The sequence below is a fragment of the Lacerta agilis genome, chromosome 2 (assembly GCF_009819535.1).
Source record: "Lacerta agilis isolate rLacAgi1 chromosome 2, rLacAgi1.pri, whole genome shotgun sequence".
NCBI classification, from domain to species: domain Eukaryota; kingdom Metazoa; phylum Chordata; class Lepidosauria; order Squamata; family Lacertidae; genus Lacerta; species Lacerta agilis.
The window spans coordinates 93,522,451-93,549,133 of NC_046313.1; the positions used below are offsets into that span (position 1 = coordinate 93,522,451).

General features: G+C 41.1%; 1 protein-coding gene across 5 annotated transcripts in view; it reads right to left on the reverse strand.

Annotated features, from left to right (window-relative positions):
- MITF (melanocyte inducing transcription factor) overlaps positions 1 to 26,683 on the reverse strand; it is a 145,655-nt gene that overhangs the window by 67,146 nt on the left and 51,826 nt on the right. For 2 of the 5 annotated variants that reach the window (XM_033141239.1, XM_033141238.1), the window contains exon 1: positions 1,205 to 1,414. The exons of the other annotated variants lie outside the window; for them this stretch is intronic. In XM_033141239.1, the coding sequence (XP_032997130.1) occupies positions 1,205 to 1,260 (56 nt within the window). In that variant the 5' untranslated portion in view covers positions 1,261 to 1,414. Of the gene's footprint in view, positions 1 to 1,204; positions 1,415 to 26,683 lie in introns of those variants that run through there. 5 annotated transcript variants of the gene reach the window in all.

The following is a 26,683-nucleotide window of genomic DNA, read 5'->3' on the forward strand; positions in this document are numbered from 1 at the left end:
CATTGGTGACGAATCCAGTTTGCGTAACCAACCAGTGTGTTTATGTGTGCATGCACAGTCACACACTCACAACACCCTGCGAATGCTCCCATGGTGATCAAGTTTAAAGCTATTTTTTTATTTTAAAAAAATATCTACCATCTGCTAAACAATTGCAAGCATTTAGTATTTTTCCATTTCCCCTCCTTCCTGCCTTTAAAACACACCTCCACAAGCTGCTAAGCAATAAAGCTTTTGCTACTCTAATGAGAGCCTTCCTCATGACCCAAGAATGCTCACTAAATAATTATTAAACTCTGGAGGTGTGGGTTTGGTTTGTTTTTTGCCCGAGTCGCAATTCAATAAAATGCTGCAGGCTGATTTGCTTGAATGCTTCATTCTCTTTTCGGGATTGGTGGCATATGTTTCACCAAGAGGTGCACAACAAGCAACCGCTGAAAAATTCCTACTAGCCAGACCTGTAGGAGATTACTTTCCTACTGACTAGTAAGCAATCCACCAACAACTTTGCTGTTTCCCCCACTGTTTTTACAGCCCCATACCCATACATTGAGCTACCATGCAGAAGTTTATTTCTTGAACTACAGAAGGTGGTTCAAGAACAGCACTGGATAGAGAGCCCCAAAGATCAGACCCTAAGAGTCTGGGACTCCTCTGCTTCCAAACCTCATAATGAAATGTGCCACTGCTTTACTTTTTGTCTGTTACACCAGTGATGATAGATATGTTAACTGCAACAAAGCAATGCCAACTGCAATTGTGTTTTTAAGAAAAAAAGATTTAACAGCTAAAAATATTTCAAATAAAAAAATTAAACTCTATTATTCTGCAGTCTTCCTCATCCAGAAAATATATATTCACACAACTCCTAAAGGAGATGCATTTGACATCAGAAAGTCCACAATGTGTTTCAAATTCAGTGTTTTGTCTGGGCTGTAAATTCGTATTACTTTAACAACAAGAAAGCCACGAAAAAAAGATATATCACTTATCTGTGCTCCACATTTTAAGTTATTATCATTATCTTGCTCAGGCAGACACTGCTGCTGTGCCTTTTAGATAGCAAGAAGCTGAAGCAGCACAGTAGGTTTAATCTCTCATCATGGTCTTTTTTATGTGTATGTTCATATATATATATATATATAACTTATCACCATGTTAAAACAGAGAGCTCTTTGCCCCCCTCAAATGAAGTGTCACTTACAGATAGCGGCTTTGAAAGGAGCAAGGAATGAACATCGGGATTCTAAGAGCTTCCATCTTCCCCCCCTTCCTGTTTAAGGTGCTCTGCAAAGCCCTTGGAGAAGAGTCAAAGTCAAACCAAGTCCTGGCACTGATGTGTCACTAGGGGTGGCTCTTGATATAAGCCTTGGCAACTCCAATCCAAACAGAGCTCAGTGCTGAAATTGTGCCCTGGTGTCTCTGCATTAGCAGACCTGTTTAATCCAGCACCTACCTGAATAATATGAGAGAGAGAGAGAGAGAGAGAGAGAGAGAGAGAGAGAGAGAGCACTTTATTATACCAGTGGAGGGAGATGTTGGCTTGGGGAGAGAAAGCAAAGGAACTTGTAGAAGCGAGAAGGCACCTGGCTAAATACAGGACACTATTTCAGCTGTTTGTTTTGTTCTCCTGAGCTACTGCACAATATATAGCACCATATGATCTGGATGACTGATATCTTTGGGTCTCTTTATGGTGATATATTAGGGACACGGGTGGCGCTGTGGGTTAAACCACTGAGCCTAGGGCTTGCCGATCAGAAGGTCGGCGGTTCGAATCCCCGCGATAGGATGAGCTCCCGTTGCTCGGTCCCTGCTCCTGCCAACCTAGCAGTTCGAAAGCACGTCAAAGTGTAAGTAGATAAATAGGTACCGCTCCGGCGGGAAGGTAAACGGTGTTTCCGTGCGCTGCTCTGGTTTCCCAGAAGCAGCTTTATCATGCTGGCCACATGACCCGGAAGCTGTACGCTAGCTCCCTCGGCCAATAAAGCGAGATGAGCACCACAACCCGAGAGCCGTCCGCAACTGGACCTAACGGTCAGGGGTCCCTTTACCTTTCTGTGGTGTGTGTGTGTGTGTGTGTGTGTGTATCTCACCATATTCTTTATGGTGTGTGTGAGAGAGAGATCTATCTATCTATCTATCTATCTATCATCTCACCATAAAGAAAGAGACCCAAAGATGTCAGTCTCCAGACCATACAGTGACACACCAGGTGTGAAGCACCTAGGCATTCACTACTCAGGACTTCTTAAAAATCTTTAGCAATATGGGTGAAAGAGAGATAGCGTCTGAAAAACACATGTCAGCATTTTACTGCATTCACCTGTGCTTCAGTGTAGCAAGACCAAATAGATACTGGCACAATTTTCACACAAGACACTGGGGTTTTGCTCTCACAGTTCCTGCCAGCAGTGCTTTAAGAACCCAGTTTAATTTATGGTAACCCAATTATTGCGACATGGATGCAGATCTCACTGCATTTTGTGGAAATGCTATATTAAGCTATAGCCTACCCTTGATTGTTGGTTAATGAATCTTGAGTGTTCTTGCAAACATTAATAATTATTTGTATCCCCAGTCCATACTCTGGAGGGTTTTGGCAAAGTGGGAGAAGTCTATTCTTTGACTTCTCTAGGCCAAGGAAGTAGCCAACCTTCCTCAGTAGGTGGGGCTGCCGAATTTCAAAGAACTGTATATAAAATAAATGACTTCCTTATAATCAAACAGAATTCTGTACAATATAATCCTGTTGCCAAGCCCAAATTATCTTTGTGTATTTTAGTGTCTGTGACACTAAATTTGCTGGTGTGGGGGAGAAGTGTTGTCATGGCTGGAGGAAGACGGAGAAGAATCTGGTTGTAAAACAGCCTTATTACAAGGGACTTGACTAACAGGATGAAAGTAACACAGGGTAGCATCAACAGAAGTTAACTCAGACCCACATAAACTACAACATAAAGTAAGCTTAAAATGCAGTATTTCCCTGGCAGATCACAGCCTGCCACTTTTTAAAAGGAAAGAGTGTTCGTCTTTTAACAAATATTAAAATGCAATGTTAAAATAAAATGGGAAGAAGCTGAATGAATGTATGCAAACCTGAATAAAGCCTGAGTGAATAAAACAAACTTCTGAATCTGCCTGGCCAGGCAGCATCCTCTCAAGTACTATCTCTTTTAATCGGTTATTGCAAATAGAAAATTCACCCAGTACAAACAGTACAAACCCAGTATTGCTCTCTCGATGACTTATTGTAAATATTATAGTATCGTATTCTTTATATATCTCGGTTTAAACCACAAGGACAGGTACATTCAAAGTATAGCATACTCTTGAACATCCCTTGCTAAAACAACTGAATGCATCAGAATTAAATGAGCTTTAGTAAGGGCCACCCTGTCTTTTAATTTATGCAAGTCTTTAAAATAACACGGTTATCTTTTTTTTTTTAATGCAAAGGAAATTCTCAAACAATGGTGCTGTTTCATAAACCGATGTGGTCGCTCATTCCATCTGAAGGGATACATCATACAATCTCTGCTTCAAATGCCTTTTTTAAAGCAAGCTTCCTCCCCATAGTTTTTACGCACCATTCAGAAAAGCCTAATGTCACTGCTAGGGAGGGAGGAAGTCCTTTTCCAAGAGTGATTGTCCATTTCTTCAAAGGCTACCTGAACAGAACAGCAAGATGCACTAAAAAAAGCTTTTTTTAGCCAGAAGTTTAACACCATTTTATATGTCACTGTTTATATTCTATATTGCCAATTTAGGCAATTTAGAGGAGTGTTCTCGAAGCGACTGGCATGAGTTTGGCCAAACTGCCAAATAGGATAGGGGTGCCTGGCGTGCTCTGGTCCATGGGGTCACGAAGAGTCGGACACGACTGAACGACTGAACAACAACAACAAAAAGGGACCCCTGACCATTAGGTCCAGTCATGTCCGACTCTGGGGTTGCGGCGCTCATCTTGCTTTACTAACCAAGGGAGCCAGTGTACCAATACTGGAAAGAGCACCAGGAAAGAATGTATAGATTTGTCTTGGAGTACCTTCAAGGGCCTTAAAGCCTCAGAGGCCCACCCAAAATTAGAACTTTTCACATTCTGTTGCAGAGATTATATTGACTCATTGAGAGTGGTACTGTTCTCTTCAAAGCAATTAGCATCCATTGGTTTTTTTTTACAGCCATTCTCTTTCATTCCTACTTTGATGTTTTCAGCAAACGGTTACATCATGCATTTATTACTATTACTGTTAGAATACATTTTTGGATTGCTGTTATCTTTAGCTTTTTTAAGAAATGTGTCGTTTGTTTTATCTTCCACTGCATTTCCAACCAAGTATCTATAGAGTATATCTGTATCAATACACGCACACACAAACCCATCCTCAGCACGATGCGCACAGCCGACAAAAACATGAAAGTCCACACCACACTAAATCAGTTACAGAGAGCCTGTACTGTGTGGGGAGTATGCCCAACTGTGTAAGGACACTGCAAACAGGGAAGTGGGTACAAATGGAAACTGCTTCTCTGAAACTGTGGCAAGTCGCAGTTAGGCAAAACAAGTCAGGTACTGGCATCATGATCCTCATTTACCCCCTGACAGCTTTCCCAGAAGGCAATTTCATTCAGGAAAGGGTTAGAAAATGCCTTTCTCCCCAGTGCCACAGATTTGGTCCAGAATCAAAGTTCCCTGCAGCTTTAAGTTAAAACAAGGTTGAAAAGTCTGATCCTGGGTGCACTTAATGCTTTTTCTCCTGGAGGTACGCAGGGGTACGCATACCCCTAAACATTTTGTGAATCTAAGTTTGGCCTCATCGAGGGGCAATATTTCAATATGAGTAGGAAAATGAGAGTACCCCTAAACATTATTATTATTACAGTCATACCTCGGGTTACGGCCACTTCAGGTTGCGCAATTTCGGGTTGCGCACCACGCCGAACCTGGAAGTAACGGAACGGGTTACTTCTGGGTTTCTGTGCATGTGCAGAACCACTAAATCGCACTTTGCGCATGCGCAGAAGTGCCGAATTGCATCTCGCGTGTGTGCAGACACAGTGGCGCAGGTTGCGAATGCGCCTCCCGCACAGATCACGTTCACAACCCGAGCGTCCACTGTATTATTATTTAAAGCACTGGGTGTTTGCCCTGTTATCTGAAACACAACGGGCCATTTTCATTGGGCATACATAGCAAAGGCTACTGAAATTTCCACTGAAATGAACTGGGCATTTCCACTGAAATGAACTGGTTTGTATACCCTACCGTTTCTTTCTGTTTATTTTCAAGAAGGGTCTGTTCCTTGCTATTTTGGTAGAGGGCCATAAGAAGCACTGCACAGGGCTATCAGATACTTTTGCTCTGCATGCACCAAAAATTATTTTACACGAAAATAAGGGCTCTTGGTTCATATGAAATCAGCGGATATCTAATCAGACTGGATCATTGAACAGCATCAACTGGCAGTCCAGTGCCTGGCCAGTTTTTGTTTTTGTTTTAAAGGAATTATGGTATTGCCTCCTTCATTACTGTAAATGAACGGAGAGGGCTGTAACAAAACACTTTGATAGTTGGAAATCTCTTTCTAGCCTCAAAGTGCAGTTTGGGGACACCCTTCAGAGCTGGGGGTGGAGGAAAGGGGCTACTGTGGCAATCTAATCTTTAAAGCAGTGGTGAGGAAATTGTGCTCCCTCCACAGACATTATTGGACTCCTAACTCCCATCCAGAGCCGTCTTTCCCATTGGGTTTAGTGGTTTGTTGAGCCAGGGCGCCGGCCTCTCAGGGGCGCCCCAGCGAGTGGGGGAGCTGCGCGGCTTTGCCGGTGGCCTCCCCTTTCCCTGCATGCCCGCCAGCTGCGCCCCGCCAACCATATGGCTGGCGGGCGTGCAGCTTGCCTCCCAAATCTCCACTGGAGCAGAGCGATCCCTGCAGAGGCTTAGGATGGAAGCTGCGCCCCACCAACTATATGGCTGGCAGGCGTGCAAGCCTCCGCGGGAGGAGAGCGATCCCTGCAGAAGCTTGGGAAAAGGTTGACAACTCTGGGAAATGGGGGGGGTGGAGCGCCAGAGAGATCTTTGCACCACAGCACCGGATATGCTTAAAACGGCCCTGCTCCCATCATCCCCAGCACAGTGATGAGGAATGATGGGAGTTGTGATTCCGCAGCTTCTGGAGGGCTACAGATTCCCTTACAAGTGGGAGCCTCATAGCTTACCTAACTCGGAGCGCTTACGACACATCATTTGGATATTTGCAACAACATTAGACGGAAGTCTGAAAGCAGCATCCGCATAAGCACAAATGATGCCCTCTAGGCTTCCCACCACCTCCCCTTTTCCCACGACGAAGGAACCAGCACAGCCTTTCAGCCAACGCTATCCACAATAGTGCTAGTTCAACCGGTTTAGTTAAGTTGCAAAACCTGCGTTACTACTGCAGCCACATGATGGATCAGCTCTAAATATGCTTTTTATCACTTGGTTTCCAAAGGGGTGTGTGTGTGTGTGAAAATGATGGATTTCAATGAGCCTTCTCCTGCTTCCCTCCGGGGAGGAGTGTAACAGTCTACACTGAATTGTTTTTACTTCTTTAGCTGTTTTTAAAAAGAGAGGCATAGTTGGAACAATTCACATATGGCAATGATGAAAAGCCTTTTTGTGCCCTAAACACTGGAGAAATTGTTCCCCCTTATATAGCATTGCCAGAGCCGTGGCGAATTTGCGTTAGCTGCTACGTAAATCGCCAAAAGGGCAGCTGTGACTTGCGAACCTGACCTTAGGAGGAGGAGGAGGAGGAGGAGGAGAAAGGAAAAGCTTCTTTGCATCTTGCTAGCGGCTGTTCTGTCCCGCTAGCATATCATGTACCTAGTTTGAATTATACAAGAATGATAATAAGAGTATTTTTAGCAGGCAATAAAATCTTGAAAAACAAAAGTCGGACGAAGGAAGAGGAAATATACCGTACACTTGATTTATACTGCAACTAAAGAATTTGCTCTAAAACAAAACAAAAAAAATCATCTTAATATGTGAAGGCTAGGGTTCCCCCCCCAATTGCTTGCATCTCAGCCAGGGCCAGATTAAGGTTTAATGAGGCCCTAAACCAGTGTTTTTCAACCACTGTTCCGTGGCACACTAGTGTGCCACGAGATGTTGCCTGGTGTGCCGTGGGAAAAATTGAAAAATTCAAGTTAATTACTTTATATATAGTCAATATAGGCACAGAGTTAATTTTTTTAACATTTTCTAATGGTGGTGTGCCTCGTGATTTTTTTCATGAAACAAGTGTGCCTTTGCCCAAAAAAGGTTGAAAAACACTGCCCTAAACTACTGAAGGTAATGGGGCCCTTTATATGTCCAGCTGTCCTTTGTCAACAACAAATTGTCGCTGTTTTTTGTGTTGAATATATGCTACATGGTAATTTATGGACCTAATAGGTATCTAAAGCCATTTACATGTAACAAAATATGTATTTTATCAAAGTAATTTTTGAACTGAAATACAATTAATAGTGAAATACAATTAAGAAGAAGTATATTAATAGTGAAATATTTATTAAGCTCTAACTTAAAATGATTGGGGGCCCGTTACTTACATCGTAAGAGCATACACAACACAAAAAACTGTTGCCATATGTAGGGGGAGGTTATTTTTTTATTCTATACAGTGGTGCCCCGCTAGACGAATGCCTCGCTAGACGAAAAACTCGCTAGACAAAGGCATTCATCTAGCGGAAGGCTGCCCTGCAAGATGAAAAAGTCTATGGGGCTGCCTCGCAAGACGATTTTTTTTTTTTTTTGGCGCGAAAACCTCCGCGCTCCATTGCCGCTTCGCTAGACGAAAAATTCGCTCTACGAAGACACTCGTAGAACGAATTATTTTCGTCTAGCGGGGCACCACTGTATTTTAGAAATGTACATCCAGTTTTTTTGCCCTTTAAACATTTTTGGGGGCCCCCACGAGACTGGGGCCCTAAGCTATAGCTTGTTTAGCTTATACGTAAATCCGGCACTGATCCCAGCCTGTGGAAGGGAATTCGATGTACAGTGCTGCTTTTCATGTAGAAGCTCCTGATGACTTGAGAGTTTCCATGCATGCCAAGAAATGGAAGCCTCCAGGAACGCCCAACCCTGGTGAGATATTTATGCCTGCGTCAGATATTCCTAGGGGCATCTTCTGGTGGTGGTGTGATAAAGAGTATTATGCATTACACTGAAATACAAAAAAAGGAGGAGGGGGTAGCATCAAAATAAGCCAAAAGAGTGGCTTTCCAAAAAAAATGTTAAGAAAAAGCTTGAGGTCCTAATGCATTTTGATAAAAATTATCCTGACAAAAGATTTTTAACTTCTACAATGGGTGCTACTGAATTATTTGAGTCAGGCTTCCTCAAACTCAGCCCTCCAGATGTTTTTGGCCTACAACTCCCATGATCCCTAGCTAGCAGGACCAGTGGTCAGGGATGATGAGAATTGTAGTCTCAAAACATCTGGAGGGCTGAGTTTGAGGAAACCTGATTTAAGTGCATGTGACACTTTACTTCCCCTCTACAGAAAAGTCACTGGGCAAAAGTCTTTGTAAGATCATGGGCAAGGCACAGGTAAGTCCTTGTCAATTTACGTATATACAAGGTGGGGAAATCCCCCAAAGTCAAGTTTTGATAGGCCAGTCAATGAACATTCTGTTAGCTCTCACTGGTGCATAAATATAGGCCAATGGGCCGGCAGATACAGTCGTACCTTGGAAGTTGAACGGAATCCTTTCTGTTCGACTTCCAAAACGTTCAGAAACCAAAGCGCGGCTTCCGATTGGCTGCAGGAAACTCCTGCAGCCAATCGGAAGCCCCGTCAGACGTTTGGGTGCCAAATAACGTTTACGAACCAGAACAATCACTTCCGGGTTTGTGGTGTTCAGGAGCCAAAACGTCTGAGTACTAAGGCGTTCATGATCCAAGGTACGACTGAATAGAGGAGGTAGAAGGCCTTTGGTTAGGGTCCTCTGACTCATTCCTCCCATGACTCATTCCTTGTTGTAGACGGGCTATATAGACTCATTTTATAATCTTGGCTACATGTAACTGCATCACTGTTATTAATTTTGCTTTTTAACACTGGATATGCTTCTGGTATAGTTCTGTTATTGTTTGTATGGTTATGTGGTTAGTTTGTGTACATATGTTCATGATAAATTGCTATGAAATTATAAATAAATAAATTGACACTCCCAACTGCCACGGAATAACAAAAACAGCCATAAGGTAAATCAATTTGTTGGACATCTGCTTTATTAATGCACACATACTAACACCCATCATTTTTTAGTTATGACATTTAGCAGTAACTAAAGTTCTCTGGGCAATGTGTGAAAAGGGTCTAGGGATCTTAGTAGACCAGTGTGATGCAGCAGCAGCAACAACAACAACAAAAAGCTAATGCTATTCTAGGTTGCATCAACAGAAATATAGCATCCAGATCACACCGCTCTATTCTACTTTTTGAGTACTGTGTCCAGTTCTGGGCGCCACAATTTAAGGATATCAACAAGCTGGAATGTGTACAGAGGAGGGCGACCAAGATGATAAAAGATCTGGAAACCAAGCCTTATGAGGAACAATTGAGGGAACTGGGTATGTTTAGCCTGGAAAAGAGGAGACTGAGAGGAGATAATTATAGCCATCTTCAAGTATGTCAAGGGATGCCACATGGAAGATGGACTCAAACCAATGGATACAAGCAGTGCGTTTTTCTTGGGGGACGCAGGGGTACGCATACCCCTAAACATTGTGTGAATCTAAGTTTGGCTTCATTGAGGGGCAGTATTTCAATATGAGTAGGAAAATGAGAGTACCGCGCAAAAAAAAAATTTTAGGAAGAAAAAAAGCACTGGATACAAGTTACAGTACAAGAAAGGAGATTCTGACTAAACACCAGGAAGAACTGTTGGATGGTAAGAGCTTTCTGACAGTGAAATAGACTCCCTCAGAAGGTGGCAGAGTCTCCTTTCATGGAGGTTTTTAAGCAGGCCATCTGTACTGGATGCTTAGTTGAGATTCCTGCATTGCAGGGGGTTGGACTAGATGACCCTCAGGATCCCTTCCAACTCTACAATTCTATGATTCTATGAATCAATTAAAAACACATTCAAAACCACAATTCCCAAAAATCATACATCAACAGCAGCAGAATAATCCTATAAAACAATAAACCGTATCAAAACAGAGATTAACACACAAAGTCAGCAACAATTGTATAATAAGCCACACATTTTAAAACATAACCTAACATCCCGTATTGATTCAGTATTTGATGAGTGTTTGGGTGGTTCTGTTAGTCTTCAGGGTGTCATGCTTGGACAAGTATTAACTGAAACTCAAACATCTGGAAGCATTAGATGTTACACCACTTGCAAAATAAATAGTTATTAATTTCTATTTAAATCAAGCTTGCTGAAGTTTAAGATTTCCTTGGAAGATAGCTTGTGCCAAAAGAAGTTGATAGGGAGTACAAACTCATAATCTTATGGAACAAGTGATGCAAACTTGCAATTGTTTTTATTCATTACTTTACACTACCCATGCAATTTGTAACTCCCTTAGGGCAAGTAACATTCCACTTTCTCTGCTAGCTCTCTGTTCCTTTACCGCAAGTTACCTGCAGCAGACTCTCCCCTGTTAGTTCAGTCACTGCAGTTTCTCATTTACTGATCCTTTAAAGAACTGATGTGATTTAAAAGGAGATGCGCAGTTGTTAAAGGGCTATCCACACTATTTTTACTAATTGTTTTATCTACCAATCTTTCGGGGAGCAAGAATTGGGAATACAACAGAGGGGTTTGGCAGGGGGAGGGAGAATCCCATGGTTCTGCATTGCAATTTATGAAACATAGCATCTATGGCAGGGGCACCATCTCACCATCAGGATTGTGGGTGCCCGCCACTGCAACACGGACGTGTGATGTCACACACTATGTACAGGCATGTGCACACGACGTCACACATCCACGTTGCGGCGGCAGTGACTCCTCTTCCTCCTATCCACAGCCAGTGAGGCCCCCTTTTTCGTGGGGAGGAGCCACACCCCACAGAAAGTGGCTGAACTGCTTCTCTCTCAGATGCAGCTCCGCTGTCATCTTCTGGCTTTTTTCATTGACTTTGTGGATGCCTGCCCCCACAATTACATTATTGTGGGTGCCCAAGCACCCACAGCCCCCTGGAGTTGGCTCCTATGATCTACGGTCAGGGCTGGCGCATCCATTACGGTGAACTAGGCAATTGCCTAGGGCGCCAAAATGGAGGGGGCGCTGGCCAGGCTTTGGCGGGGGTGGGGGGGCGAGCAGCAGCTTCTCCGCTACAGCGGAGAAACTGCTGCTTGCCTCTCCACCACCCCCACCTCCCGCTAAAGCAGGCTTTGGCGGGGGCGGGGGGCGCCAGGAGGTGGTCTGCCTAGGGCACAAGAAACCCTAGCACCAGTCCTGTCTACAGTAACAGATACGGTGAAGGGAGCCCAATGGAAGCTGGGAAGGAAAGATGAGACAACAAAAGAGATTGGCAGAGGACAAGGGGCCAATATCCCTCACATACGAGTTCCAGGCATCAGCGCTGATTTAAAGGAACAGTTATACCACAGTGCTGTGAAGCAATTGCTATTAGTGCCACAGGTACTGTATCACAAGTGCAAATTTTATGGGTTTGTTTTTATGCTCCATAATACAGTGCTTCTTGCAGCGCAACACAGGGCTTAATACCACACTGTGTTTCATAAATGGTTTAGAGTTAGAGGTGAGCAGTGAGGTAGATGAGATAAACAAGTTGGCCGATGGCACCAAATTGTGGTTAAAACAAAATGGATTGTGAGGTGCTAGAAGCAAGTGTAAACTAATGCACTTTGGGGCAAAAAAGAAAAAAAACCCAACCCACCCTAATTTCAAAGATACCACTAATGGGTTCCCAACTGACGGTGTCTGGGATTATAGTGGATAAGTCAATGAAGATGCATGTCAGCTGTGAAGAAGGCTAATCCCATCTTAAGACTCATTAGGAATGCGGTAAAAATTAAAACTGCCAATATCATAATGCCATTACACAAATCTGTGGTGCAAAGCATTGTTAGAGGCAGTAAGACTCTGAATACAATTTGCTGCAAACTGCCCGGACTATCCCATAGTGGTTTAACAATCAATACTTCTTCCCAGGGAACTGTGGAAATTGTGGCTGTGTAAGGGGAACAAGGGATGCGAGTGGCGCTATGGTCTAAACCACAGAGTCTAGGGCTTGCCAATCAGGTCAGCAGTTTGAATCCCCACGACAAGGTGAGCTCCCGTTGCTCGGTCCCTGCTCCTACCCACCTAGCAGTTCAAAAGCACGTCAAAGTGCAAGTAGATAAATAGGTACCGCTCCAGCGGGAAGGTAAACGGTGTTTCTGTGCGCTGCTCTGGTTTGCCAGAAGCGGCTTAGTCATGCTGGCCACATGACCCAGAAGCTGCACGCCGGCTCCCTCGGCCAATAAAACGAGATGAGCGGCACAACCCCAGAGTCGTCTGCGACTGGACCTAACGGTCAGGGGTCCCTTTACCCTTTAAAGGGGAACAAGCATTTCCTAACTCCTCTTAGCACACTTAACAGACTATAGCAGGCTTCCATGACCTCGACCCTCCAGATGTCTTGAGACTACAATTCCCATCATCCCTGACCACTGGTCCTGCTAGCTAGGGATCATGGGAGTTGTAGGCCAAAAACATCTGGAGGGCCGAGGTTGAGGAAGCCTGGACTATAGCTTCCAGAAATGTTCAGGAGAAGCCAACTCTTAAAGTGGTATCATGGTGCTTTAAATGTATAGTGTGAATGTGGCCACAGCATCAGCTGGTACAAAAAAGAAAGAAACAAAATAAAACCCTGAATACACACATGATATTTAGCGAGTGGATTAACATGTCATTAGCACATCCCATAGCTGTGAATTAACATTCAGATGTTTAGGAATCTTTCTTTGAGATTCCTCAGTCCCTGTTCCACATCCTGTTCAAACACGTACTGTTGCCAAAGTTAACTTTGACCGAGTCAGCTTTATGAAAATTAAAACATGTTCCTTAGAGGAAAACAAGCAAATTAAAAAATTCTACAGCACAGACTCCTGTTTCTAGAAAGGGTGGAGGTTAGTTTGTTCAGCCTGTGCCATGCCTGCCTGTGCACTTTAAGCTGTTTCGCAGAAATATGGGGGAAATGAAAACATTTCTGCTACTATGCCACCAAAATCTACCTTTCTGTGATTTAAGTCCCTTAGATGTAGTCCTGTCCTTTGGCGCAACAGAGATTTTATTTTTGCTCCCTTATATGTAGCAGACCTCCCTTATATGATGTAGCAGACCTCCTCTTACTATTTTCCATTCTGCAAGTGAAACATAGCCAGTTATATCATTCTATTTACTTATGTTATAATGTTTCTTTGCCTCTTGCATTAGAAAAAATCTCAAAGTAATCCACATGGGACGTTGCCAGTGCAACTGTGGACAAACTCTCCCTACCCAGGAAGGGCGTGGTTTGTGCACCAGCCACAGGTGGCGACTGGCATTCTTGCAACCAAGGCCATTTATGCCTCAGGTGGCATCTTATTTATCCCTTCAGTTTGGCTTGATCCTAATGGCAAGATATTCTTTTTAACTACTAAAGGGAATAAACCAAACCCACACATGAGTATTTTTTCATACATTACAAGGGGAAATGCATACATACAAACTTTTGTTTCTAAACAGCATGTTTCATATGTTTGCAGAAATACTTTTTTCCTATGTGGTGGTGAAACTTTCTACCAGTGTCTTCAATAAAGCACAAACTACCTATTTGTCAGGGATGAGAATTATTATTATTTTCTTACAAAGCACTGTGGGCCGTGTGCTAACATTTCAGGGTAAGGGCAATGCAAAATACAGGTGGTGCCACATTCTCTCTCTCTCTCTCTCTCTCTCTCTCTCTCTCTCACACACACACACACACACACACACCCCATTCATACAAAAACACAACCATTCATTCATTCTCTGTCTCTTTCTTTCTCTCTCTCCCTCTCTCTCTCTCTTTCTCTCTCTCTCTCACATACACAGAGGCACAGACATCCAAGATCTATACCTAATTTCCAAAGGAAGATGATCTCAGACAATGGAAATCTCAGCATATGGGGAGAGATGGATGAATCCTTCCCCATTCAGCTGCATCTCCACAAAGACTGCCTCCCCAACAGGTGATTTTTGGAAGGAAGTTGCAGTATATGAGGTGGGAAGAGTTAACTCTCCACCCCCTCATGTGTTGTGATCCCCACCCCAACCCCAAGTTCTCCCTTCTCTAGCAATTAGGCTTGAAAAAAGGTCCACCATCGAGAGTCTTCCGGATGATAGCTTCATAGAATCTGGTGGATATTACTTATTTCAGAGACCAGTAAGTAGCACAGATTTGCCATTACAAACATTGCCATTAACCAGCTGCCAGATCTTTTTTTTTTAAATATAAAAAATAGTCCTCCTGTGCACAGGAAAGCACAAACACAAAATACAGCATGCTGGGATATAAAGGAAAGACCTGCTTTAAGGATTGCTGCAATAATTTCAAACTCTGTATACAACTCTTTCCTAACTTACCCTGAGAAGCCATTCTTTGGATGCAGCAAGCAAGGCTTCACTCTGACCCTGTGGTTCTGTTTCCAATGGCCCAATTCCAGCATCTGCACTGTAAAGTCTCACTAAGCACTAGCTTCCACTCACTGTCTGCTCTCTCTCCTACTGCCCACCCCTTAACCTCTGCTACTATAAGAGAGAACTTCTGCAAAACGAAAATAGATGACTAATACATGCTGCTTTACAACAACAACAATAAAAACTCAGAAAACTCAGTGCTAGTACCGGTAATTGTCCTTCATTCTTACAATTAGCGGACCCTCCAAGTGTCCCTATTTTCCAGGGACATCCCTAATTTAAAGAAGCTGTCCCGGTTTCTGATTTGATCCCAGAATGTCCCACTTTCCCTTAAGATGTCCCTATTTTCGTTGGAGAAATGCTGGAGGGTATGGAGTTAATTCAACCCCTGAGCCATCTGAAGGCAATCCTGTATAGAGAAGGGTTTTTATGTTTAATGTTTTATTATGTTTTTATATATGTTGGAAACTGTCCAGAGTGGCTGGGGCAACCCAGTAAGATGTGTGGGGTATAAATAGTAAAATTATCATTATGGAATGGGACGTCCCTATTTTCGTGGGAGAAATGTTGGAGGGTATGCATTAGACCTCAAAATATTCTTTTCAAAAGCACAAAGCGTTATCTATTTGATCCTTGGACAAAGAAAGACTCGGAAACCCATATTAAGAAAATAGTAAACCACATCATATTCTTTTAAAATGCAATTTCACCTTTGGTGCATCTTTCTGTAATGCAAAATATCAGGTGTGCAAGTATGATTTTTTTAAAAAAAAAAACTAATTCAATATACCTTTTTACCATTTAAAAGCAAAGGTAATGCAGTGCAAGTGTCTTCCTGTAAAAGGGCCTAACTACTTTCCTCCAATCTTACTTAATACAATTTCCCTCCCCACCCACCCCACACCCCAAAAAATTAAGCCCTCTATAAGACAGCAGTGCTTGCATATACCATACTGCTTGGCTTGCATCCTGGAAGTGTTGGAAATTAAGCAGCTCATCACTGGACATTTATCTGCTCCAGCTGCAACATAACATGTCTCTCCCATATAGTCACAGCAGGTGCTGCAACCTTCCAACAGTTTGACTTCACCCCCAATGGCACATTCCTCCACTGTCTCCCGAGTCAGATGGATGCCAACACATCTAACCAAACATAACTCATGAAAGTATCACTAATATCTATACAGAAACACAGGCTTAATATTTCCTGTTTGATTCACAGCTTTAACTTTTGTGGATTGATTTTTTTTGTGCTTGTTTCAGGTGGCAAACGCACCCACGTTTTTAGCAGAATTTTGAAATATGCTGCTTGCCATGCATCTACACTCAGTGACCACAAATTGCTCTTTAAAGTCCCCCAATGCTGGAAAAGCAAAAATAAATCAGAGTTTTGGGGATTTGTCACAATAATGTTTTAAAGGAAACATGCCACCTGTATGCACAAGCCTGGTTTTGACCACAACCTAATTGAAGAAGAGGGATGTGCTTTTAACAAAAGTGGCTCTGCTTCCTGATCTGTTATAGGAAGAATGGAGGGGGAAATGCAGAAAAAAGGAACGGTTCTCTAAACGTTATAGCATTGTGTGTGTTCAAAGTGATGGATGAAATGAGAATGTAAGGATGAGAGACACTGGAAAACCATGAGCAAAGCTCTCTTCACACAAAAGCAGAGTGTGATTCATGCACCATGACAGACTTTTCAGTAAATGCGCTCTGATTGTCCGGTTACGATAATTTGCTGCAATATGGCTTATAAGTCTAAAGTTTAAATGCTTGCCCAGGATGCTATCTCAGCTCTGTTCTGGAGAGCTCGCCTCTTTGAGAGGAAACCTGTAATGAGGCCATACTGAAGCCCTGGTTTGCCATACCAAAAAGCAAAAGCAAAACAGGCATGGCTGCTTCAAATGAAGAAGCAGAATGGGTTTTTAAAAGATGAACATTTCCAATTTAAAAAAGATGTATTTACATATAACATGTAGCACAATCCAATCCAGTAAAAACCTGCCCTTTTTGCATACAGCATTTAATTATAAAAGGGAAAGCATTCATTGTAACAAGGTAATAGCTTCTAAAGTAGGCATGGTTGAACCAGCCTGTCTCCAATGTATGTATCACTTTCACATGTCTTCACCGTTAAGTCCATCCCAACCCTTTTTCTACGTGTATGTGTGTGTGTATTCAATCTGCACAAATATATCATTATTAATTTAAAGATGCATGTCAAATCTCAACACACGCGTTTCTAAATGCACTTTGAGCCATGTCAGAGCATTCGCGTCACAAAGTTCTGGTCTTCATTAGTCTGGAAGATGCAGATCGGTTTATATCAGGATTGACATTCTTCATGCATATTCTAAGCTTATGCAGAAATGAATGTTCTACCATATATATATATATATATATATATATATATATATATATATATATATATATATATATATATATATATATGAATCTAGGCTCAAACCGGGGCTTAAATGTGTGCCAAAGTTTATTTGATGATCAGATCTTGAGTTTATTTTGAGAAACTGGTAATACTGAGAGATCCTCTGACCAAATGCATTGTGCACACCCAACGCCTACATTAAGATTAAGGTCCAAGGCTTCCAGAATATTACTCCAATAAATGCTACTACCATGTTTTATTTTTTAAAATAATTTTTAGGGAAAGAAAAAAGAAAAGGAAAACTCTGAGCATGGCTCAAGTATACCATTCATATGGGTTTCATACTTCCAAGTCAGGAAGAGAACTTACTAGCCTCCAATACAGGTAAAGGGTAAAGGGACCCCTGACCATTAGGTCCAGTCGCGGATGACTTTGGGGTTGCGGCGCTCATCTCGCTTTATTGGCCAAGGGAGCCGGCATACAGCTTCCGGGTCATGTGGCCAGCATGAATAAGCCGCTTCTGGCGAACCAAAGCAGCGCACGGAAACGCTGTTTACCTTCCCGCTGGAGCGGTACCTATTTATCTACTTGCACTTTGACGTGCTTTTGAACTGCTAGGTTGGCAGGAGCAGGGACCGAGCGACAGGAGCTCATCCTGTCACGGGGATTCGAACCGCCGATCTTCTGATCGGCAAGCCCTAGGCTCTGTGGTTTAGACCACAGCGCCACCCACGTCCCCATAAAGGTAAACATCCCCAAATGCCAGAAACATCACCACACAACTGAACTGCCTCAGTCCTTAAAAGTGGCAAAGCTGACTTTTTAACCAAAGCATTCTTTAAATAAAACATTTTTAAAAAAATAGGAAAAGCTAATTGGAAAGTGCTGTATTATTGTGTGAACAGGTTTAGAACCCTGTCCTAAAACAGACATTTTTGCACCTTCCACATAAATAGGAAACACTAGAAGGGTATGGTGCTTTCAGACTTAAAACAACAATCCAACACCAGGGATGGTGACATGATTTAAATAGGTTAACATGGCAGCCTATCCTGTGCTATGAAGGGTAGGGCAAACGGCAGCTTTAAGTTACAGCACTTTAAGTGAAAATTCAAAACTACAGTATAGCGTTTTGTTCTAAATATGGCAATGAGAAGCGGGGCTTCCTCCAAATCAGACCTTTTACACCCTACCTTGATGAGGATGCTCCAGCTTTCATTAGCAATCTTTTGCCTCATTTATAGTTTCCAGGGTGTCTCTCCCCACACCCCACCAAAAACAGGGAATGACCATTAAATCTATTTAGGTCCCCGTAGCACAGCTTTAAGATTCCTATGAAGGTTACACAGACCTAATATGAAACATCAGTGGCCATGATCACAAAACTGATTCTGCGGTCTCAGCCCACATAAGACAGGTTTATGGTGCACAAAAATTAAGTTTCCAGCTGCAATAGCAAGAGCTAGAAAGATAAGATGCAGCAGTATACTGAGTCAAACCATTGATCTATCTAGCTCAGTGCTGTCTACACTGGCTGGCAGGAGCTCTTCAAGGTTTCAGTATCATTTTTCTAGCTCTCCCTGGGGGTGCCAGGAATTGAAACTGGGGGTGCTTCTACATGCCTAGCATGTGCTCTACCTCCGAACTGTTGCCTTTCGCATACATTTTCTCAAAAGACTCCATGCATCAGGGTGCCATCTTCTTTCCAGTCAGAAGCAATTATTCCATTTCAATTAGCCTTGCTGCCAAGTAAGTGGGTGTAATACTGCAGCTTCAGAAACCCAAATTCTGTGAATTCACCGTGACCCAAACGCATTAAGTTCCGAAAATATCTTATCAGACTCGTTTTATATTCATTTAAAAAAAAAAGAACACGACTGAGTCCAATAATCTGTCAAACGGTCACTTGGATCAATTGCAATTATTGTAATTGAAGCAAATACATAATAATTAAAATCAATTCTTTTTTTTATTTATTTAATTAACTTTATTACGTAAATTCAGAAAAAACAATCAATAAAATATGCATTCGATAGAAATACACATCCTTTCAACCTAAAAAAACAAAAAAAAGGAAAATAAAAGTTTACAAAGCAAGTTTGGTTATGTCTTACAAAAAAAAACCTTCACAAAACATCTGTATATAACAAACAAATATAGTAATACATTCCAACTTCGAAAAAAAACATATCCATTTACATTATTTTCTATTACCTTTTAGCAGTACATATCCTTATCATATTTCTTCAATCTATTTTAATCTCTTCTTATTTGCTACCTCTTTCTTCAAGGCTTCCACTTGTCCTGATCCTGGTACTTATTCCACCACTCCTTTTACCACTCTGAAATCTTATACTCCTAATTCTATTTCTTTCTTCTATCCTTTCTTTCTTCTATTATTTCTTTGTTCAAAATACAGAATACCTAGAAATGGAGCCAACATTTCACCGTGGGGCATTGCTTTTTAAGATAATCTCCAAACTTTCCCCAGTCTTTTTGGAAATTTTGATCACTGCATCCTCTAATTTTATCCGTTAGTTTGGCCAGATCAATATAGTTAAATAATTTTTCTTGCCATTCTTTGATTTCTGGTATTTCCTCCTTTTTCCAATATTGGGCTATTAAGGTTCTGGCCGCAGCAGTAGCGTAGTGAAATAATTTTTCATCTTGTTTTTTTATTTCTCCGTCTACAATTCCCAACAAAAGCAATTCCGGGTTCTTTTTTATATTATATTTCACCATTTTCTTAATTTCTTCTAGTACCTGGGTCCAGAATTTTTGAATCCTCTCGCAATGCCACCACATGTGTGAAAAGGTCCCCTCTTCCTTGTGACATCTCCAACAAGAGTTGCTCTTAGCTTTATACATTCTATGTATTTTACTTGGTGTCATATACCACCTGTAGAACATCTTGATCATATTTTCCCTGATCCCCTCTGCCGCCGTAAATTTCCATACCTTTTCCCACAATCTCTCCCATTTTTCGAATTCTATTGTTTTCCCCAAGTCCTTCGCCCATTTGATCATAGTTTCTTTGACCATCTCGTCTTTTACCTCCCACTCCAATAAGATGTTATACATGCTAGATATTACTTTGGTTCTATTATGTAAGAGATGCTTTTCTAGTAGAGAAGATTCATTCAGAAACCCTTTTTGTATCCTATCTTGGTTGAATTTACTGTTTATTTGATGATATTGAATCCACCCTGTTAAAAAATGTTTGATATCGTTATAATCTTTTAGTTTTAATTTGCCATCTTTTTCTTCTATCAAATCTTTGTATTTACCCCAATTTCCGTTTGAATTTCTTTTTTTGACTGTAATTATTTCAATCGGGGAGACCCATTTAGGTGTCTTAGGTTCCAATAATCTCTTGTGTTTTTCCCAAATTTTTAATAAAGATTTTTTAATAATGTGATTATTAAACCCCTTGTGTGCTTTAATTTTGTCCTCTACCAGATATGCATGCCAGGCAAATCTATTTTCAAATCCCTCTAGATCAAGCAGCTCGTGATTTTCTAATACAATCCATTCCTTTAACCACATAAAACCTGCCGCTTCATGATAAAGTTCTAGGTCCGGCAAAGCCAAGCCACCTCTACTTTTAATGTCAATCAAAAGTTTATATTTGATTCTTGGGGGTTTGTGGTTCCAAATAAATCTTGTCAGGTCCTTCTTCCATTGCTTAAAAATGTTAGTACATGTTCCTAGAATTGGAATCATTTGGAACAGGAATAACATTTTGGGGAGGATGTTCATTTTGATGGCTGCGATTTTACCAAGAAGGGATAAATTTAGTCTATTCCAAACTTCAAGATCTTTCTTAATGTCCTTCCATACTCTAACGTAATTGTCCTTAAATAGGTTATTGGTGTTATTTGTAATCCATATTCCCAGATACTTAGTTTTGTCTACCACTCTTAATCCTACCTCGTTTTGCAATCTCCGCACTTCTTCTTTGGACATATTCTTGGTCATGATGTTAGTTTTGCTCATATTTAGACTAAGTCCTGCTAATTTACCATATTCCTCCACTTTTGCTATACTTTGCTTAATACTCTCCACTGGGTCCTCTACCATGATAATAACATCATCCGCAAATGCTTTGATTTTATGGACGTCTCTTCCGTTTTTAATACCTTTAATTCCTTCATCATTCCGTATATTTTCCAGCAAGAACTCCAGACACAGTATGAAGAGTAAGGGAGATAGGGGACAACCCTGCCTGGTGCCTCTTTGTATCTTTATTTCTCCTGTTATTGCATTGTTTATTATAAGTTTGGCTCTTTGGGTTTTGTATATTGCCTCGACTGCATTTAAGATTTTTTGGCCAAATCCTAATAAGCCTACTGCCCCTTTGAGGAATGGCCATGATACTCTGTCAAATGCTTTCTCAGCATCTAGTAATAGAAATGCAGCCTTTTTCTCTTTCCTAACACTCAGGAATTCCAAAACACCAATTACATTCCTCACATTACTGTGCATTTGTCTATTTGGCAAGAAGCCCGTCTGATCTTTATTCATCTTACCCCCCAATATTTTCTTTAGCCGGTTTGCCATGATTCCAGTGAACAATTTATAATCGTTGTTTAAAAGAGAAATTGGTCTAAAATTTTTAACCTGTTTATTATCTGCTCCTGGTTTAGGGATCACTGAGATAAGTGCTTCTTCCCATGATTTAGGGATCACCCCTTTATCACAAATTCCGTTCATGACCATCCTCAAAGGCTCATTCAAAAATTTTTCAAACTTTTTGTAGAATAAGGCTGGTAGTCCATCCACACCTGGGGATTTACCTATCTTGGATTTTTTTATTGCTTCTTTTAATTCTAATGATGTGATTGGTTCATTTATGTTCTGTCTCTCCTTTTCATCAATTCCCCATAAATTTGTCTTCTTTATATACTTCTCTATCTCTGCCTGGTCAGATTTCTCTTCTTTGTATAAATCTGTGTAAAACTCTGCAAATAGATTTGTTATTTTTTTCGGATCTGTAATCGATTCTCCTTGGTCAATTATTTCCTCTATTAATCTTTCTTTTTCTTTTTTCTTTAGTTGCCATGCCAGGTATTTGCCAGTTTTGTTTGAAAATTCAAAACTCCTTTGTTTAAGGTATCTTATTTTATTTTCTATCTCCTTGTCTAATATAGTAGCGACCTGAGTCTGCAATAATTTAATATTCCTTTCTATCTCCTCTTTATTCCCCTTCCTGGCTTTCATTAATTCTAATTCATTCTGTCTTATTTCCTTTAGTAACTCATCCAGTTTTTTATTTTTTTGTCTTCTTTTCCAGACGCTTTGACTTATAAAGAAGCCCCTGATTACCGATTTCCCCGCGTCCCAGACCATATTTATATCAACTCCTTTATTGTAATTCATTTCAAAGTAGTCCGCTAAGACCTTTTCAGCCTTTCTGATTATAGTCTCATCATTCAACAGAAGCTCATCTAATCTCCATCTCCTTACTCCTTCTGCTCTTCCTGATAGCTCCATGTATACTGGATTATGGTCGGAGAGGGTTCTGGGTAATATCTCTACCTTTTCACATCTCATTAATAGGTCTTTAGAGACCCAGATTGCGTCAATTCTACTTTCTGAATCATTTGGGTGGGAGAGGTAGGTAAATTGTCTTTGTGTGGGATGTCTACATCTCCACGCATCTTGTAGATCCAAGTTATCTATCATTCCGAAAAAAGTCTTCGGTAGTTTCCCTTGTTTTAAACATTTATCTTCTTTCCGTTTATCTATTTGTGGTGATACAACCCCATTCAAATCTCCCAATAATATAATCTTTTGATCCATGTAATCCAATAATATATTTTCGACCTTTTTATAAAATTCTGCTCTATTTTCATTGGGGGCATAGATTCCTATTACTATGACTTTTTCCTGCTTCTCTTGAAGTTTAACCACCATGATCCTACCTTCATTATCTTTAGTTATTTGTTCTGGCCTTAACCTTGGGTTAATATATATCACTACTCCTCTCTTTTTTTGTGTGTCAGATGAAATAAATTCCTCCCCTAATTTCCTATTTACTAGTAACTGGCGGTGGGCTTTTTTGATATGAGTTTCTTGTAAACAAATTACATCTAACTTTTTCTTCTTTAACAGATGTTCTACCCAGTTTCTTTTTACCTTGTTGTTTAACCCATTTACATTCCAAGTAATCACTTTTATGTTCATGTCTATTAATCAAAAGTTTATTGAAGTATAAATTCTAAATCAACTCCTTGGAGTTCTAGATGTGTTGCTAAGGGTTATCCAATTTAGAGGGGGGAAAAACCAACAAAAAGAAACAAAGAGAAAAAGAACAAAAAACAAAAGAAAAGAACAAAAACAGATTTATCACATATATATCTCTTGCATATGGTTTGAGTAACACACAAATTAAAATTTAGCAGGTTAAAATTCCTATCTCTCTGCGGTACTAGTACTCTGTCTATTTATTATGACAGCAGCTTATTTATTCTAGCTGGTCCTCTTCCCCCTCTAGCTCTTCTTCGTCTTCGTTATCTCCTTCCCGCCTTTTATTCCCTTCTATTTTCCCCTCTCCCATTGATTTTTCAAGTTTCCTCCAAAACCTTTCTGCTTCCAGTTCCGTGGTTACTTTCACCCTTATCTGATTATACATAAATGACAACCCTTCCGGGAACTCCCATTTAAAGTAAATATTATTCCTCATCAGCACATCAGTCAGAGCTTTATATTTCGATCTCTTCTTCAGCAATCTTGGAGGGACCTCTCGTTTGATGACAATCTCTTTACCTTCGATCTTGAATTTTTGAAATTTTTTCTTTTGCATTATCTTATCCCTCAGGATCCTCGAGTTCAGAAAAAGTAGACAGTCCCCGGGCCATCTGCTAGCTCGCGTATATCTTGGTTTCAATCTGAAGGCCCTGTCAACACATATAGACACATCTTCCTCTTTCAACTGCATCCATTCTGCTAGTCCTTTAATAAGAATGTCTTCCACATTTTCATCCTGGGTTTCTTTAAGTCCTCTCATTCTCAAGATCAATTCATTTTGCCTGAGTTCCTGCATCGCCATCGCATCCCAAGTCGATTCCTGTATGTCCTTTAATCTTTGTAATTCTTCCAGTACTTTTTCTTGGCTCCTCCTGTTTTCTTTACAATCGTCCGAAATTGTCTTCATCTTTTCTTCCTGTTTGTTTACTTTAATTGTTAGGCTTTGGGTTTTCTTCTCCATCTCTTGATCTTTCTTTTGTAATTCTTCATATTGTTTATTTAAGTCCACTATTGCTTGGGAATTTTGTTCAATCTTTTTCAAATTTTGTTCAATTTTGTTTTCCATTTTGTCCAACTTTACATTTATGGAGTCCATTTTTTCCCCTAATTCTGCTCTCAATCCTAAAATCAACTCCTTAATCTCACCATTATCTACCTCCATATTTGACGGACGTCTTTGAGTGGTTGCAGGGGTGCTGGCATTATAATTTTTTGATTTTTTACTATCCTTTTCCATTTTCCTTCTTTCCTTATTTGTTCTTATTTCTTAGTTCTTCTCTTAGGATATTTGTTTGTTCTTCTCCTGGGACCTCTGTATTTATTTATATGTTTCTATTTATATCTTTACAGTCCTTTTATAGTCCCTCAATAAGCTATTTTGTAATCTTTTGTAGTCCTGTATTAATCTTTGTGATCTTGTTTTCCCCTTTTAAGTTTGATTATTTATTATTTATTCCTTTAGTGAATTTTTTGTTTTGTCCCAGTTTATTTAGTTATTTTATTTAATTTATTTCCTCTTGTAGAGATGGCTCAAGATTATTCAATGGGAGAGGTTTTAGGTGTGTACTTAAAATCTCATCCTCCCTTTAGTATCCCGTCTTTCAATTTGTGTATATTCAAGGCTGGTTATCCGCTATTCACTAGAGGTGTCAGTAACCGATCCCAACCACTAGATGTCCTCAGTGCGCTCTGTCTGTCTCTTCAGATCGTTCTTCCTGCCTCCGCTTGAGCTGAGTTCTTTGTCTTCTTTTCCTGTATCTCTTCCTGTATCTTTTTCACCACTTCCGGGAGGGATTGAGTCAGCGTTTCTCTATCAGCGTTTCCCCCCCTCCGCCATATTTCGACCTTCCCCTTTTTTCTCTTTGTCCTTTCGCTCGCTGTAATTGCTTTATTCACTCCCAACCCAGTTTCTTCCGCTCCGTCAGGGACCTCCACAACCGCGTTGCCCCCTCCGCAAGGCACCCCGCACAGCTATTTCTCGCCTCGTCCTTTCCCCGTCTTTACAGGTACGTCCAGACTCGGCTTGACTACGGGGTGGGTGGAGGGCTCTCGGTTCAAGGTCTCCCGCGCTAGTTCTCTCCTCGGTTTTTTCCTGTATCGATCTTATATACAGTGGTAAAAAACGCTCCAGGAGTCCGACAAGTCTCTTTAAAAGTAAAATAAAAGTTCCGATTACCCTTGTCTTATCCCAGGTTGAGTTCGGAGCTACAAGGGTTCGCTGTGGTTTAGACTGTTAAACCCACAGGACTTAGTTGTTATTATCGGAACGTACTTGTTATTAAAACGATATCGACGTTAAGTACAATTTTTTGCTCCGCTCCGGGTTCCCTTCTTGCCTCTTGAAAACCCAGCCGCTACACTGCGCCTTTGTCTCAAGGCTTCCTCACAGAGGTCGGGATACGTGAATTGCACCGGGGTTCCCCAAACGATTTTAATAAAGGGACTAATATTCTTCTTACCCCTCTTCACGGTGCTGCTCACTGCCCCTTGAGCTTCGGAATTTTCCTCCGCTAGCTTGTATACGATGCCTTGGAGTTTCTTTCCTCTGTGGGATAGGCTGCCTGAGTTACGACCCCGGCAAAACCTAGACCTGGCTGCAGCAGCGACCAAACCGGAAGCCCCAATAATTAAAATCAATTCACAAGCAGTCCGCACAGCGGGGCAAGGGGATGACACACAAAAAACAAATGGGAACATCAGAACCAAAATAAAAATACAGTGCAACTGCTTGGAGCTGAGAGCAGGAGGTCTTGAAACAGTGGCCATTGTAGACCTGAGTAACAATTCATGTAACAGCTGGTAGTGTTAAAGGGGCAGAAGATTTTTTAGGAAGGAAGGAAGGAGGCATAAAATGATATTGGGGAAATATGAAATGTATTTAATAAGAAAATAATTGGGCATTGCTATTTTATTTTATTTTATTGTATTGTATTTTAAGTACCATTTTAAAGGCTCTTTTTGTATTTTGTTTGCTAGAGGAGAATTCATATCAGATCAAATTGTCTGGTGCAAACTCTTTTGGGAGGTGGGCGCTCTTTTCAATGAATATGTCGTCCGTCCGTCCGTCCGTCCGTCCGTCCCCATATCTGCTGTGCCACAGACAGCAGCTTCCTCATGCCCATTTCCATAGGTGCCAACTCCCTGGGGCCCTGGGTGCCCAAGCACCCACAAAATTCCCCATGAAGGGGCTGGGCGCCCACAAATTTCAGGGCCAGGGCCAAGTTGGCACTCCTGCCCATCTCCCTTTCCATAGCAGAGCAAGAATACATTGTAGATGGGGACTTGCATTCCTCTATTCACCTCCCAGCTAGGAGAACCTATTGGAAAAGGAGTACCGGTATTACTAGGAGCAAAAAGTCCCTTTTC